At 34.9% G+C, this 18,272-nt stretch overlaps 1 protein-coding gene across 1 annotated transcript; it reads right to left on the bottom strand.

Moving 5' to 3' along the window:
• LOC112052384 (glutaminyl-peptide cyclotransferase) lies at positions 1 to 17,735 on the bottom strand. Its single transcript, XM_052884496.1, has 5 exons — positions 17,502 to 17,735; positions 12,721 to 13,051; positions 10,334 to 10,566; positions 8,724 to 8,949; positions 1 to 1,384 (listed from the first exon to the last, which is right to left on the bottom strand). Exons 1-5 carry the CDS (start codon positions 17,589 to 17,591, stop codon positions 1,233 to 1,235), a joined length of 1,032 nt encoding a protein of 343 aa, XP_052740456.1. The 5' UTR covers positions 17,592 to 17,735; the 3' UTR covers positions 1 to 1,232.
• Positions 17,736 to 18,272: the final 537 nt, after the last annotated feature.

Genomic DNA, 18,272 nt, shown 5'->3' with positions numbered 1-18,272 from the left:
AACATTTATATAATATGTATTTCTATCAATTTGCTGCTATGGTAAAGCATCAGAATCCAGGAATGTTTAATAAGTTTACCGATTTTATATACAAAATTAACTGTATACCAATCAATTACAAATATTAACAAGTATTTTATTTAAAAATAAATATAATTAGGAATGTTTCCAATCTATTAAACAATTATGCCAATGATTAAAATATATATTTTTTTTTTACAAATTAGGCAAGACACGAACATTTTGTAGATTATAAAATAAAACTTTAATTAAACAATAAAATTAATTCTATACAATAAACTATCAACGATTTTGTGATCGTGTGACTTGTTCAATTCCTGTAAAATTCATTAGGTCATGTTTGGACTATTGAATATATATTTGTATAATATAATATACTCAATAGTCCAAATTAAATTATATGATTAGGCACATCACACATACCTATGTTAACTTATATACTTAAAAATATCTACATAAATCCGATAAGTACATTTTATTTAAAATCCTACAATAATAAGGTACATAATAAAAGAAAAATATAAAAATGAGGATTGTACTCGTAAATACAGGAAATTAATAACAACCACAGTTACTCTTAGGAACACAATTATCTGCAATACTGCGAAACTATTCTAAGAATAGGCTGTCTACATATTCCATCAATCAGTAGTAAGTATAAAAGAACCAATAAAACAAATTCATGACAAGTCATGAAATAATATAAAATTTATGCTTATATCAAAACATTTTATAATTTTAACATGCAAGTAGGTAACTCATTTTATTTTGACATAAAACATAATCTCTGTGTGAGTATTAAATCATGAAACCAATAATAAAGAGTATAAAAAAAATTACTGATTGCTGCAAAAATTTAAAAAATATTAAACAATATTTATAACAATGATATAATCAGAAATGTAAAAATAATTTAGTATCTACTGATTGTTTTTAATATTCTGGGTTAACTGTGCAAAGCTTCTTTTCTAAATACTTATAGTATTTTTATACATTATAGTTCTGTTCTGGAAAGCGACACAATATTTATATTTTAAGTAGATACTATAATAATTTTAAGTATACTATAATAACGCACATATCACATTAAATATTGAGTATAGCGACTACACTTGCATATCCAACATTTTAATATTCTGAATAGTCCAAACAGAGAACCTGAATAGTCCGTCGCGTTATATGACAGCTATCATTTCGAGTCGCCACCGCCGCTAGGGGGTCAAATGCAGATATTCCGCCACAAAGACACGGAAGATCTTGTTGAGATTGTCTATGGTGTTAAAATCTAAAGCTGTTATGTCATCTTTCGGCGTGTGCCACACTTTTGGAAACGGATTTGGAATGATGTGGAGGACGTCGACATCTGAAATAAGATATAAAAAAAACAATTAATTTCATCCTAATTAAAGGTTGCCCGTTAACTATCTCGATGGTTTAGTTAGTCACCAGGTCCTGGGTTCAAGTCTAATATTAAATGTTAATATTAAAAAATTATAATAAATAATACTAAATTATGTAATGATAATAACTATAGGACGCGTGAGGGACGTTTTCTACAACTATAGGTATATTATTCATTGCTAAAGTAACATGTCGATGAAATACAATATTTTTTATTAATTTTTTTTAGTAAAATTCTACTATATATTAAGCTTTTCTTTCTTAAGAGAAATTCTTGGTGAAAATTCTCAACTCCTAATTGGAAAGTTACACCCCCTTAAATATCCCCCCTCCCCCGTCCTCAATAATGGTCGGTCGGTACCGGTCATTAGATATAATTAAATGGCCGAGTTCAAGATGTCCCTTAGTCCTTTTTCTCGGGTTTAATATTTAAGGGATTTTTTCTCGGCATTAACTGGACTTAGGCTAAAGAGTGTATCGCAAAAAATACACACAAATATTTTAAATATAAAAAACCATAGACAATAATTAGTTCTATCAACTGTATTGATAATGAATAAAACCCTTAGGGACATCTTGAAATTGGCCATTCAATTATTAAAATTTCATGATGATCGTTATAGAATCTACATTAAGCGACAATATTAGACTTGAAGAAACCTATAATAATAATCGTCGGCAAAAAAATCTTTCTCTGATTTTTAAATGAGTTTTGTAAATCAACTTCTTTCTTCTTATTTTTCTTCTTTCCGTTGCTTTGTTTTAGTTAAAATAAACATATTATTGTAAACAAACGACTAAAAACTCTGTTTGTCGCCGATAGCTTTCTTACGATTGTTTGCTTGCGTTGCGTTGTTTGAATGAGTATCCTAGTTATTAAAAGATCGTAGCAGAAAAAATCCTATAAGTTGATAAAGTCGAGATCTCACCACTTGTCGCTAACTTATTTCCTATATAGTTTCCTTCCTCATTGCCATCCTGCTGAGCGAACACACTCGTAGCTATGATATATGACTGATGTTAGTGCTATTTATTACCTTTTTAAAGGTAATTACAAGGGCTCAACAGTGCCAAGCGGGTGGTCTGACAACGGCTTGGAAGTAGGAAACTATCAGTAAGATTTCCTGTTTGTGACAACTTTATCGATTACCAGCAGAAACCACGCATTTTCACCCGCGTAGTTCCCATTCCCGTGGGAATACGGGGATAATATAGAGCCTATGTTACTCCCTGATAATGTAGCTTTTTATTGGAAAAAGAATTTTTCAAATCGGTCAAGTAGTTTTTGAGATTATTCGTTACATACAAAAATACTATCTCTACAGTGAAGATTAAACCATATTCATGTAAGACACTGGGTGGACCACAAAACTGCTATAAACAAAGATTTTATAATAGAGATAAGTCACTAGCTCGTCAAAACTAAGGCGACCAAAAGCTTAATTTCATGGAGTTGCATCGTAAGCAACGAAAGGTATTTAAATAAATAATACCTAAATATTGTATACAATGTCGAGTTGTGTGTTCAGGATTTGTAAAAACTTGTTTTTACATAAATATATAGGTACCTAATGGAATTAAACACAAAACTGCATGTGTGCGCTCAGTGGAATCATTTTTTGCGGAGATTTTGTAGGCACGTAACATGTCTATAGTATAAATGTCCTTGGCTACAAACCGTTTTCTATAATTTTTAATTTCAAAATCTTTGTTTTGTGTTTCCTACATTATTGGTAAGATAGATTATTTTGCGCAGAGTGTTTTGCTTCCTTGTACTTATTTTAGTATTTTGATAAGAAAGGAAGAAGGAAATATTGTCATAAACCTTAGAGCACACAACCAACAAAACTTTAATAAAAAAAAATCGTAAAAATCCATGAATCTAATAAGAATACTATTCACGTGTAATTTATACCGCGACCTTTATTCGTACTTTGTATGTGTTTTCTATTTAAGAGGACATTATTATGTATGACTTTGACTATGTAGGAGTATGCAAATGTCTACGTAGCACTGCCTACGTTTTGACGTGAGCATAAATCAGAGGTTTCAGTTTTACGTCACACGTAGGCCGCAGATGTGTTGCCATTCATTGAGAAACGTGGGTATTATATTTATAGCCAACTAGCGGACGCCCGCGACTTCGTCCGCGTAAAAATCGATAATAATAATAATAATAATAATAATAATTTATTTATTCATCAGAAAGCAGGTTTACAAAGATTACTTAAATATAATAAGACCCTGATACTCTCTACCATAATAATTTGGTGTATGAAAAATTTAAATAGACTATGTATAATCCTAATTTAAAAGCAAACAAATAAAAAAAGAAAACATATGTAATAGCTTATACAATTTAACATTTTAAGATTCAATGATTATGACAAATTTAACTCAAAACTACTGTGACAGATAAAATAAAATAATAGTCATAATATATACTGTCAAAATTATTAAACCTTGTTAAAGGAGATCATTCATTTTGGGCCCTTTTTGAAAGTGCCGGCCAACGAAAAAAAATAGCACGAATCGTTAGAACTAGTTATTTGGAGTAATAGTTAATATGGCATGAAAGTTGTACGAGGGCTCTGAACCAAGTTATGCAGGTTCGACGATTCGTTATTTCCATACATTTTGTCAATTTTCAAAAGTGCCCGCCAAGAAAAAAACTGGTACGTATCGTTAGAACTGTCCATTTGGAGCAATAGTTACTACGGCTCAAATGTTGCAGGACTGCACTGAGCCAAGTTATACAGGTTCGATGACTCGTCACTTCTATACATTTTATTGAGTTTTGTAAGTGCCCGCAAACAAAATAAATCATACGTATTGTTATAACTAGCCATTTTCAGCAATAGTTACTATGGCATAAACATTGTAGTATAGCATTGTGTCGAGTTATACAGTTTCGATGATTCGTCCAATCCATTTATTTTATTGATTTTTTAAAGTACCGTTTAACAAAAATACTTATGGTTAAAACTGTCCATTCGGAGTAATAGTTAGTATGGTACAAATGTTGCAAGATTGTTCTGAACCAAGTTATACAGGTTCGATGTCTCGTCACTTCAATGTATTTGATGGAGTTTTGTTACAAGTTACAAAGTAAATGCTATTTATCGTTATAACTAGCCATTTTCAGTTATAGTTACTAAGGCATAAACGTTGTAGTATAGATCCGAATCAAGTTATACTGTTTAGATGATTCGTCAAATCCATATATTTTACTAAGTACCGTTCACCTAAAATATGGTACCTAACATTAAAACTAGTCATTAGGAGTAATAGTTAGTAACACGTTGCACACGCTTCAGAAAAATTCTAGTACTGAAACAAGTTATATAACTTTCATTCATTGATTTCCGAAAAAGTTGAAAAACATAAAAGCAATAATAAAATATAGAAATAATGATTCTAAGCATTTAAACAAATTCAACATTATGGTGCAAATGTAACTAAAAATTGTGTTAATTGTGTATTGAGAGAAATAAAAACGTTTTATTAGGTTCTTCAAGTAATGGTAAATTCGGTTTACAAGCTTGAATAACATAACAAATACACGGCGAATCACATGACCAAGTGCAGAAACGGTCCAGAAGGAAGAACATAACAAATAATGATGACACAGCTCTTACACCATGATGACATTTATTTCATATTATTAGTTAAGTATTCATCATTATTACCTATATATTGTTACCCATCACATTCAGATATCAACAAAAACATAAGTGACGAATCATCGAACGCAAATAACTTGGATCAGAATACATATATACAATCATACAATGTTTCTGTCATACCTACCAACTAACTGTATTGCTTAAATCGATAAAATGCATAGAAATTAAGAATCATTGAACTTGTATAACAGGCCTACAACGTTTGTAGTACTATACTAACTATTACTCCCCATTCCTATTACAGCCAGTTCTAATGATACGTACCATTTTAATAGTTGGCACTTAAAAATCAAGAAAATATGTGGATATTACAAATAGTCACACCTGTATAACTTAGATCAGAGCATTTATACAACGTGTCTGCCATACTAACTGACAAAGTATGTCTAAATGATCAGTTAAAATGATACCTGTAAGAATTTTATTGGCAGGCACCTTTAAAAATCAATAAAATGTATGGAGATGGCATGCCATTTAACCTGTATAACTTGGTTTAGAGCAATCCTACAACATTTGTGTTATACTAACTATTGCTAAAAATGACCAGTTAAAACGATACGTAGCATTAATATTGTCGGTGGGTACTTACAAAACTCAATAAAATGCATATAAGTGACGAGATATCGAACCTTTATAACTTGGTTCAGACCAAACCTACAGCATTCGTGACATACTAAATATTGTTCCAAATGACCAGTTCTAACGATACGTATCAGTTTTTTTTCTTAGCGGGCACTTTTGAAAATTGACAAAATGTATGGAAATAACGAATCGTCGAACCTGTATAACTTGGTTCAGAGCCACCTGACAACTTTTATGCCATATTAACTATTGCTCCAAATAGCCAATTCTAACGAGTCGTGCCATTTTTTTTTGTTGGCCGGCACTTTCAAAAAGAGCCCAAAAATGTATGGAGCGTGAATGATCTCCTTTAGTGCAAAGTCAAGTAATTATTACCAGTGAAATGTTAAAATGTCAATTAAAATTATGTCAAACACACATGTCAATTAAAATTATGTCAAAATATTTATCATACGTCAAAAAAAAAAAAAAAAGAATATCATTAAAATTTGTAATTTAAATACTCATTTAAGTTATAGAAACATTTATCCATAAGCATTTTAGAAACCTTACTCTTGAAACTATTTACATTGTCAATCTTATAGATATCTGGTAGTTTGTTATATATTGAAATTGCACTACAATGTACACTCTTAGCGAACATGTCAAGCCTTTTTGGTGGCATTATTAGCTTATCTTTTCTTCTTCGCCTGACATCACTTAACTCATTGTAACTTTTAAAATATTATGTCAACTTTCAACTATTTTACATTCTATTTTGCAAGTTTTATAACTTATATCTAATAAATACCACTTATCATTTTACATTTACAAATGTACCTAGAAAAATTAAGGACTTTCCGTACAAACTTTCTATCCCTACTGGACCGATTTGAAAGATTGTTTTACCAATAGAAAGCTACGTTATTTGCGAGTGTCATAGACTATGTTTGATTCCTATATTCACACAGGAACGGGAACTACGTAATTGAAAGCGCGGGGCGTCATGTAGCGGAATTTCTGCGTCTTTTAGAAATTTTGTATTATCTCCGAAACTATTTAACTAATTAACATACTATGAAGGGCAAATCTTATCTCCATAATATCCTTGTGATTATTAAATAATTTATTTTGATAAGGATTTAAGTTAAGTAGCATAAATAATGACGCAAACCTAAGTATATAAAATTTATAATTTTTAAAACACAAAAGGTACTATATCTGCTAATATATAGAATATAGATATATGGTGTCGCGGACTTTTTTGTAGAACTTTTAAAGATACATAAAGCCTTCATACATTAATTTCAATTTTACACAATGATTAAGGCAGCGCATGCGAATAAGTCTGCTTAAGAGGATTTTCGGTCCGACCTGTATGACAAAAACTGTATTAACTCGGCGAATATATATCATACTAATATAAAATATAGCCTATAGCACTCCCCGATAATGTAGCATTCTACTGGTGAAAGAATTTTTGAAATCGGACCAGTAGTTCCGAAGATTACCCCATTTAAAAAATGTGACAAACTTACAAACTTACAAACTTTACCTCTTTATAATATTATTATATATTATATATTATATTATATTATATATATAGTGTAGATATACTATACTAGAACTACTAGAACTCCGTGACTTCGTCCTCTAGAAAGTTAATGTAAACTTTTATCTCTTTATCAATGATTTTAAATACTTAGATGTGTTACTAGCGCATGAAAAATGAGGAAATTTATAGTCATCTCAATGTTAGTTGTGGTCAACAACGAACGTTATTTAAACAATAATAATTGCCTTAAGTTCACAAACCCCTCGGGAACCATGGATTTTTCCGGGATAAAAAGTAGCCTGTGTTAATCCAGACTATAATAATCTATCTTTACTTCAAATTTCAGGTGATTCGGTTTAGAATTCGCGGCGTGAAAGAGTAACAAACATTCATACCATCCAAATCATTATTTTTTTGTAAATCTCGGGACTCCATGGATTGTTTCGGGATAAAAGTAACCCGTGTTAATCCAGAGTAAAATCTATTTCCATTCCAAACAGCCAAATCGCTACAGTAGTAGCGGCGTTAAAGAGTAACAAACATCCGTACAAACTTTCGCGTTTATGACACTAGCGGATGCCCGCGACTTAGTCCGCGTGAAATTGAGTTTTTCTCAAATCCCTCGGGAACCATGGACTTTTCCGGGATGAAAAATAGCCTATTAATCCAGAATAAAATCTATTTCCATTCCAAATTTCAGCCAAATTAGTTCAGTAGTTGCAACTGCAACTACGTAACATGCATCCAAACAAACATCCATACAAACTTTCGCAATATAATATTAGTACGATTAACCAAACCAAATTGGGCATTCAAAAAAATCTTAGTTGAAGTAGGTAAATAGATATAATCTGAAAGGGTTTTGGCAGCATATAGCTATCTAGTACTTCACGATAAGCCTACGCGATAGCGCTGTCAATCATATATTCGTTCACAATGCACGTGGATTTACAATAATTCTCATTTTTTACCCAATGATTCATCAGGGCATGTCATCTTCATCATCATCGTTCATCTTTATTAGCCAATAGACGTCCACTGCTGGACATAGGCCTCGAGCCGCCAGCAACCAGCGGCTCCCTGGGTCCAGTTTGATGTCTCCGGTCTACCTACTCTTTCCGAGTCAAAAGATACTTGTATTCATAGATAGTGTACTTCCCATCCAAATGGATGTCTTTTAGCGTTATATCATTCAATTTGCATTATTGCACAAAATCACTGACTGGCAGCGTGACGGTGTCTACGCTGCCTAACAAACAACTGAGCTCAAGCCATCAAATACCCTCTTATTTATACCAATATACCTCCCCTCTACAATAACATAAATATTGAAAGTTAATACCACCTGTAATCGAGGAAATTGTTACATGAAATAATTTAGGCAGGACCTATTAGGTACTCTATGTCATATACTTTTTACTGTAATTTTTGTTCGGCGCTCGCTAAGCGCAGTTCGGCACACGTATCTACTATATGGATAATAGAAAATGAACTGTCACCTCTTCTCATGAAGGGCAGATGGTCGTCCTCGATGACGGCGAGGCTGCTCTCGAGGCGGAAGTAGGTCTGCTCCGCCTTGCCCTGCGAGTACGCCGAGAGCTGGTCCAGCTCCGCCAGGCGCTGCTCGGCGCTCGCCAGGCGGACGTACCACGGCTCCGTGGACTTGAAGTAGCTGTAGAACACCGGGTCTGGGGTACCCAGCAGGTCGAGTAGCACCAACACGTCCTACGACAAACATTTGTTTTTATAGCTCGTGAGCTGTAGCATGGTGCGCGTGACAGTTATTTTCACGACAATAGTACGTATGATGAACGTCGTAAGGCAATTGTCACCCGCACCATGCTACAGCTCACACCATGCTACCGTAGTTTATTTATTATTTATAGGGTAGTCATGAATTCTACTTCATCATGATTATTTTGACGGCCTCTGTGGCACAGTGGTTTGCGCGGTGGATTTACAAGACGGAAGTCCTGGATTCGATTCCCGGATGAAACGATTGACGTTTTCTTAATTTGTCCAAATCTGGCTGGTGGGAGGCTTCGGCCGCTGCCTGTTGCTACCCTACTTTGTTCCCTTCTCATGGCATTACCATCTTGATTGTGTCGTCACTTATCATCAGGTGAGGTGGTGGTCAAGCGCTAACTTGTCGAATATAATTAAATTATCGCGATTTGTGAGTGACTTATATATTATTTCATAAACATTTCGACAATTTATCACTACGCTACTTATATTTTAAAATGAGTATTTTAATTACCCAGATATCACTGTACAAAACGCTAGGTATCGTCGTTTTGTAAGCAGCAACAATAATATTTCGTAATAAAAAAAAAAATTAATCAAAACACGTATACATAAAGGCGCTGATAGACTTGAGCATTCACTTGTAACAAAAAAAAATATAAAAAAATTTCAACCGACTTCAAAAACATAAAACGTACCGAAAAACTGAAAACTGAAAACTAAACTGAAAAACGTAAAATAACATCATTATGTCCTACCTACTGATCAGTTTAAAGGCAGTGCTAATCCGGTGATGTATTAATTCATTTGAAGTCGATTAAAAACGGCGAGCATTCGCCGTTTTTATATTTGTCGAACTGAACAACGAGCCGAGCCAAGCATAGAGCCCAATATTGCTACGAACATCTTGAGAATTCTAGCGAACGCTCTATTCGTCGTTAAAGATATTTTTTTCGGCAAAAAGCTCCAAGCAAATCTCGCCAGAACGCTCGATAGAATGCTCGCTAAAATGTTCTCAATTTTTTCTGTGATGTAACATTCGCACGAATGCTCATTACAAGTGAATGCTCAAGTCTAACAGCACCTTTATGAGAAAACTTTGTACGCACTCGTGTATAGCTTGGCAAGTTCGTTGACACTCCCATGATATGCGGGCGACATGGGGAAAAGACTGCGAGTATGAAATCGTGCGTTTGGAGAAGTGAGGTGCATCAGTCGGGTTTTTCATTCATCGCTACACGCTCGGCCGCGCGGACCATTGGAAATGTTACGAACGAACTTGGCAAGGTATAGTATGCCTACCCTAGTGATGCCTTGTCCTCGCGAATGTGAAGTAGGTATGTGACAAGTTACATTGACTCACCATCCTTTGCAAGTGATTCGCGCCGTCTCTGTATGGCGTCCCATGCCACATCTTGGCCAAATGCCGCGCCCCGTATATGGAGTCCTTGGGGCCCCACTCCCTGAACGCTTCTTCACCATCAAAGAATATAAACATGAGGCTTGGGGAGGAGTTCTTCAGGTGTTCCATTTGTTTCGCCATGACAGCTGCTAGATTGATCATCATGGCGCACGGCACCGCGGAATCTGTCGCGCCTGGAGGAAAACATACACATTACTAGCGGAAAGAACTAAAAATGGAGATGGTCCATTTCTGGTCTACTATTGTACCCCTTATCGTTAAAAATTAAATCTAACTAAATAAAAAGAAATAAATAAAATAAAAGCCCAAGTTATTGAGTTATATCAAGATGGCGCCCCTAAAGCAACTATGACATGACAATTGACAGCAAACGTCAAATCGATTATTGCATTAAAAACGTCATCTATCCGCCATTATTACCCTTAATAGTGTTGCATTTCTTGGGAGAAAATGAATATTATTTCGAAAGTATTAAAGTAATTCCGTAGATTTGTATAATCAAAACTAGTTAAAAAAATATCTTGTTTTATTTCCGCTAGGGTACAATGACTTATCCTGAGCTCCATACAATTTTGGACCATCTCCTTTAGTTTACAATGTTTGTGGAACTGTGGCCTCTGAAACGGGTCGACTGTATTGATTTTTCTTTGTAGGTATATTTTGTCATTTGGCGTCCACCATAGAATTTTAAATAGGTACCCCAGAATTCTAGGGTGGACACTAACACTCCGCCCCCTCCTCAAAGAGCGTGAAACGTGATAATTTCTACTAGACGGCTTCACATAATATACCTTATCTACCTAGGTACAAATATTTGTCTTGCCCGCACTAAATTGACTAGCTGGAATCTACTTTTACGCACGGGATTATATTTTCCCAAATAGCCTTCAAAAAAGGAAATGAAAAAATGTACAACGCCCAGCTTTAAAGCATCTTTGCTAAAGCATTATCGAAGCCTTTGTAATAATAAGCATCTTATTATTCTCTTTCCTTATTTTATACAAAAGAAACACTTACATAAAGTGATTTAAATTAATATAAGAATAGCAGATGCTTAGAGTTTAAAATTTCAATACAACGTTATTAGCATCAGACCAATCACATTTTCACTAGTGAAGAAACCCTTTAATTAGATCGCTACCAACTCATATTCGGCTCATTGCTGAGCTCGAGTCTCCTCTCAGAATGAGAGGGGTTAGGCCTTCGTCCACCACGCTGGCCCAATGCGGATAGGCAGTCTTCACACATGCAGAGAATTAAGAACATTCTCTGGTGTGCAGGTTTCCTCACGATGTTTTTCCTTCACCGTTTGAGACACGTGATATTAATTTTCTTAAAATTAGGCAATCGTTAATAATTCATCAACATCATCATAATCATTAAGGGCCAATGGACGTCCACAGCTGGACACAGGCCTCTTGCATAGACTTAAAAAAACAATGAGCCGCCAGCATCCAGCGGCGGTGATAAATACAATCTAAAAAATATTATACAGAGGTTAAGTTCTTTTACCATTAGAAAACCACGTTATTTGTGAGCGTCATAGGCTATATTTTATCTTCTTACTCTCACGGGAACGGGAACTAGGTTATAAGACTCGAGATAACATTCGGCGAATCGAAAGGCTAACAAAACATATTATTCACCGGGATTTTCTATGCTGTTAAAAACGTTCTCTGCGGTAACCTTGTTATCTTTCGCCGATAACAAGGTTCTTTGGTCAATCTCAATTTTTAAATTAGTAAATGTCCAGTCAAATTAGCCAAGAGGGTCAACGTCTGAACGAGAGATAGTAAGATATAACAGTAGTATATTAAGTAATTTGTATGAATGTATGTTTGTTTGGATGTTTGTTACTCTTTAACGCCGCTACTACTGAAGCGATTTGGCTTAAATTTGGAATTTCAGCCAAAGGGAACTGGACCGTGTGTGGCTAGCATTACTCAAAAAAGGTACCTTGAAAAACAGGTAAAAGTATTAACGAATTGTTTATAGTACCTATACGAGAAAATTGATATGCACCTCCAACTTTTCAGTTGTGTGCATTTTAAGAAATTAAATATCACTTGTTTCAAACGGTGAAGGAAAACATCGTGAGGAAACCTGAAACCAGAGAATCTTCTTAATTCTCTGCTTGTGTGAAGTCTGCCAATCCGCATTGGGTCAGCGTGGTGGACTATTAGCCTAACCCCTCTCACTCTGAGCGGAGACTCGAGCCGAATATGGGTTGATAACGAACTTATACAAAAAAATAGTAGTAGGTAGATAGTACCTAGTACTGATAAAGAGTGAATCACGAATTGTTTAACTGTAAAAAAATAACTTACCAATAAAATTGTGCTCCCTCGTATATTTACTGTCATAGTGGCAGGCTAGCACCAAGAACCGGTCCGCGTTGGGGTTCAACTTCGCTATAATGTTCCTAAAGTTTAGGGTCCCAAACACGGGCGTGTGGTCCGGGAACACGTCCTCGGATACATCCCAACCCAACCCCCTCATCTCGTTCACGATGTAGTTGCCAACTTTCTCATGGTTCGGTGTACCGACCACCCGGGGTATGAGGATCTCGTCGAGCACTTTCCTAAAGTGCTGCCTGTCTGACATCTTTGCTATGTCCCTTATGTTGTTGTCTGTTAATTCTTGCGCTTCATGGTAGGCCTGGAATAAAGGAAAATTGATCAACAAGCGCCGTGGCGTAACTAGGATGAAAAGGTTGGCAAAATGCCAGTTTGCTATGTCTCTTATGTTGCTTTCTGTTAATTCTTCTGCTTCATGGGAAGCCTAGAAGATGGATGAAAGGAAAATTGATCAACAAGCGCCGTGGCGTAACTAGGATGAAAGGACTGGCAAAATGCCAGTTTGCTATGTCTCTTATGTTGTTGTCTGCTAATTCTTGCGCTTCATGGAAGGCCTAGAAGATGGATGAAAGGAAAATTGATAAACATGTGCAGTGGCGTAACTAGGATGAAAGGGCTGGCAAAATACAAAAGGCTGGAAAGTTGGAAACGGCCCCAAAGACGTGAGCAAAGAAGAAATGTAACTCTAAGGTGGTAAGCGTTTTTGAAGAGGCAAAAAACGCGGCGTACCGCAAGCATAGCTTGGTTTATTTTTCTACTCAGCTAGATGTTTAGGCGGTTAACGGCAGGCGTCCACATATCTGCTTCGTACGCATCGAACGGATTTCATCTACCGTAAAATTAGTAAATCTTGCAATAAGGTAAAAATCCGTTTAATGCTATACGTCCGATACGTACGTTAAACCTATGAATTCACCACGAAATTTTAGTGACGAGAGAAATGCAAATAATTATCGACCAATAGCGGTGGAATCCAAAATATAGTTGTTATGGGACGAAAGTAAAAGAGATTTCGTAATTGGTCGATATTCCTGCTCCTGAGATATGTCGTGGAGCGTCTCAAGTCTCTAGGCCTCCAGGGAAATCAATTTTTTACAGAGATATAAATAATAATATCTACTTCTTTGGTTAATAGAGGCTTCTTTTATGGTGGTTGTATTCTTGGAAATCTATACTAATATAAATGCGAAAGTAAGTCGGTCTGTCTTTTATCTTTTCACGACTAAACGGCTGAACCGATCAAGATGAATTTTGGTATAATGGTAAATGGACTTTGGAAAAAAACATAGGGTACTTTTTGACCCAAAAAAAAATATAAAGGGGTGAAATAGCGGTTGAAAGTTTACATTAATTTCCACGCGGACGATGTCCGCTAGTATATGCTTATAATTTTGAAAATTTTATTTGTAGGTAGGTATTATGCCTACTACAATTAACAATAATTGTTAGATACAATATAAGTAATCTAATACAAGTATGTAAAATAGACGTTTAATAGTACTAGAGGATGTTAGTTCTATTTCCTAACGATCATTATATAAAACCTTGGCTAAACCATTGTAGCGAAAGTGTCCTGTGCCATATTGGACCAAAGGTTATTGAGTTTGCGCTACAATACATTTGTGCCATATTGAACTTTGCTCCATTATGATAAGGAATACTATACAGTGCAATAAATATTTGCATTGTTAATGTGAATTGGCCCTGTCTCGTGATATACCATGAAATGACACATAATTGCATAAAAAATAATATAGAAACAGGAAATCTATATTTAGGTTTATTTTGATTTGAATACAAAACATAAAATTGCGTTTTTAAAGCAAGTAGAACATTTTGATATATTTGTCGGCGCAAGAGGATATATTCGAGAGGTCGGTCAGTGTCGTCATGAGCCGAGATAGTACGAATTGTTCCGTCAGTTAGGTGCACAGTGGTACACCGCTCGGGCGGCCTTGCTCATTCTTGTCATGACGTTCGTTCGTTCGTGATCCGTCGCCACCTTTGGTTGGATATACCTTCATGGCTTATTTTGGTATAAGCGGGAAGAATAACTTGAGTGAATAAGGGTGACTTGACTAGTTTTTAAAGACGTCTTTAACCCTACATCTTCAGTCACTAGTCCGGGACCACTCAAGGTTATTTACTGCCATTCTTAGGTTTATTGGTAGCATTCTTGGTGGGAATTGTTAGACCTGAGAGACTTTTATTCAACAATAGTGTTTTGCCCTTTAAATCCGCTTCTGATGTCAACCCGTCTCCGATATCAGAAGTGGGATCAAGAACTTTTGCCCACATAGTAAACTAAGGCTTGTAGCGATAGGTTTCACTCCTGACATGACCCAACCGACTATTTTTGACCCGATTATGTTTTGACAGTGGCGTGACCACGTGACACATGGATTTGACAGAGACGTGACTGCGTGATGACCATCATTTAGCGCTGACTACGGTTGTCTCTGGGCCATGTTAACCACAGTGAGATGGTGGCTGGTCGTGGGGAAACCTGACATGGGGCTCGCGATTAGTACAGTGCTGACTAGGGTTATCGCTGGGACATGTTTACCACTGTGAGATGGTGGCCGGTCGTGGGCAACCCTGAGGTCGGGCTTGTGTTGTGATTGAACTGGGTTAGAACTGACTTGACATGACGTTAAATAATTAAGTAAAATAGTGTCTCAAGGGTTTTAACTATCATTTAATATTAAATATGATAGTTAAGGGGATCGCCCGAGGACGTGCGATTGTCAGAATGGCCGTGTCGGCGCGAGTGAGTCATTTGATAGATCGGCTCGTGTCGTCATGGGATAGGATATGATATACGAAATGATCCGTGAGTTAAGTTGGGAGTAGTGGTGGTAAACCGCCCGGGCGGACTAACTCATTTTAGTCGTGACATTCTTTCGTTCGTGATCCGTCCACACCTTGGTTTGATAATCCTTCATGGATTATTCTGGTATAGGCGGGAAGAATGACTTGAGTGGAGAAGGGGAGTATTAACTATTTTTAAAAGACGTCTTTAACCCTACATTCTTCAGTCACAAGCCCGGAACTTCACTCAAGGTTATTCTCGGCCATTTGAGGGTTTATTAGTAACATTCTTGGTGGGAATTGTAAGACCTGACAGACTTTCATTCAATAATAGCGTTTTGCCTTTTAAAGTTAAATTAATATTATAGGGTTCACTTTTAGGCAGCAAGATCTATGTAATAAAACAATAACAAACAGGCCAAATTCTGTATTATGTATTATTAGATATTTAAAAAATAATTGTTGAAGGGCATTATACATAATATAAACAATACTAAAGCTAAAAATGTATTTTTTGATTTTTTGTTTGTCTGTCTGTCCATATTTATGTTGATGTGTACTACTAGAAAAATACTAAAAATAATGTCATTTAAGATTTTTCTAGTAATTGAAGTTTTTTTTAATATAAATCATTCATGTTTTGAGTTATCTTTTTGTAAAATGATTAAAAAACGATTTATCATAATATGTAAAACATACAAAAATATTAATAGAAGGGTGTGAAATAGGGGTTGAAAGTTTATATCAAGACTCGGGTAGGCTTATGTTATTTCAGGAACACCTATTTAAGAAGTCTGTGATCTCAAAATAACATGACAAATCCCTTATTACTATTGGGTGTTCAAACTAATACAGAACCCTCTTCATCCTTTCTATAAGCTGGATACAAAATTATTTTTTTTTTAATGTAAATTCTTGTTGACTTTTCTGTACATTGGACATTCCTTTCTTATCAGGAGATTGCTCTTGATATACAAATTTTTATTATATGGTTTATTTTGGTTATAGTCTGATTGACTGATAGACGGACAAGATGTCTTTTTTCTGTTTAAGTTTTTGATGTATGCTATTCCTACTAAAGTATTAAGTACTCAAGTAGATTTTGATGATGCAATTTAAGATTGACTCTGAGGTAAATGTCACTATCACTAATGTTAATGTTTATTTAATAGGATCATTAATTTGGTTACAATCTTTTGACCTTTAATTTTTATTAGCAGATGCCCTACAGTATCACCCATGAGTTCCCATTCCTAGAATATGGATATCCCCCCATGGACCATATTTATGGAGGTTTTATTCATTGGTCCAGGTCTGGCGGGCAGCTGGTGACTTTGGCCGTGGCTAGTTACCACCCTACCAACAAAAATGTACAGGGATTGAGCATTCCGGTATGATGTTGTATGATGTAGAAAGAATAGTATTCTACGATACTGACATCTTAAGATGGTAATTTATTTTTCCATCTATATCTTTCACAATAACAAAAAATAAGAATATGTTCAGTCAATTAACATAAAATTAATGTATACACAAATAGAAAATCAAATTTAAATGTTCAATATAACATACATTTTATGAATATTAATTAATTAATTAAATCTTTCTGGGTAAAAATTTTAAAAAGTAATGAAGTTGTTTTCAATATTTAGGTGACTTACTTGAAAATCATTTTAATTAAAACAGATTTTTTTAAGATATAATATCTAAAGGTTTGTTTTGTTTTCCCCTGTTTGGAGATACATACAATTAATTTCTATGATAATTAGGATTTTCTATCAAAACAAGGAAAACCCAGTGTATAATTAAAAGGTGCATCAAAGAGAAATACTTGAAAAGTAAAGTACAGAAGTACTTGTTAGTGAAACAAATTTCTTTATTTTAAGTAAACTCAAGTTACAGAACTAAAAAGTTTTAATAAACTTTTCAAATTTCCTTACCTTTTCCTGGTAGAATTTTATAGGCTTGTCCGAGTTGACGAACGCACAACTTAACACAGTTATCACTAAACTTTTAATTAAATTGGCCATTTTATTTAACGTCTATCAAACTAACTATTAAAATTTAAATTGAACATATGTTACAAACTTATTATATATCTTTCACAAGTGGACATAGAAACAAGACGTCCACTGAACTTTCAACGTTCAACTCAACTTGATTTTGTGAATGAATCAGTGTTGCCAGTTGGGTCTTGTGAGAAGTTACCCGAAATATTAAAAAAAGTAACCTTTTTGTGTAAAAAGTAACCTTTTCACTAATTACTCTTGCTTTTTGCGTTTCACAGCATGGCTAAACCACTATTTCAGCCTCTGGGGGCTAGAGTAATTTTGTTTTTTTTTTAATACCTATCTGTCTGTTAGGAATATTAGCCAAGTACTAAATTACTATAAACTGAAGGAGATTTTTCTCATAAATAGAATCATCTTAAGTAAGGCCCTGATTGTTTGCCTTTTCCTCATTGGATAAGAAAAATACAATTAAAGAGCAAGAATTTTAAAAACAATTGACGTTAATTTCTTAAATTCATACTTGATTTTTTTAAGAAATTCAATGTGACTGCAACTTACTTATTTCGCAACGTCAATTGTAACGTCTTCATTTATAGTGAGATTGACACAGAAACATCGATGAGTTCTTGAGCATTTGTCGAAATATCACGTAAAAGTAACCTTTTTATTAATGTAACCTAAAAGTTACCAATGCAGTCA

This window comes from Bicyclus anynana, chromosome 11 (assembly GCF_947172395.1).
Source record: "Bicyclus anynana chromosome 11, ilBicAnyn1.1, whole genome shotgun sequence".
NCBI classification, from domain to species: domain Eukaryota; kingdom Metazoa; phylum Arthropoda; class Insecta; order Lepidoptera; family Nymphalidae; genus Bicyclus; species Bicyclus anynana.
The sequence above is the reverse complement of the archived record's forward strand: the minus strand, read 5'-3'. Positions and strand labels throughout refer to the sequence as shown.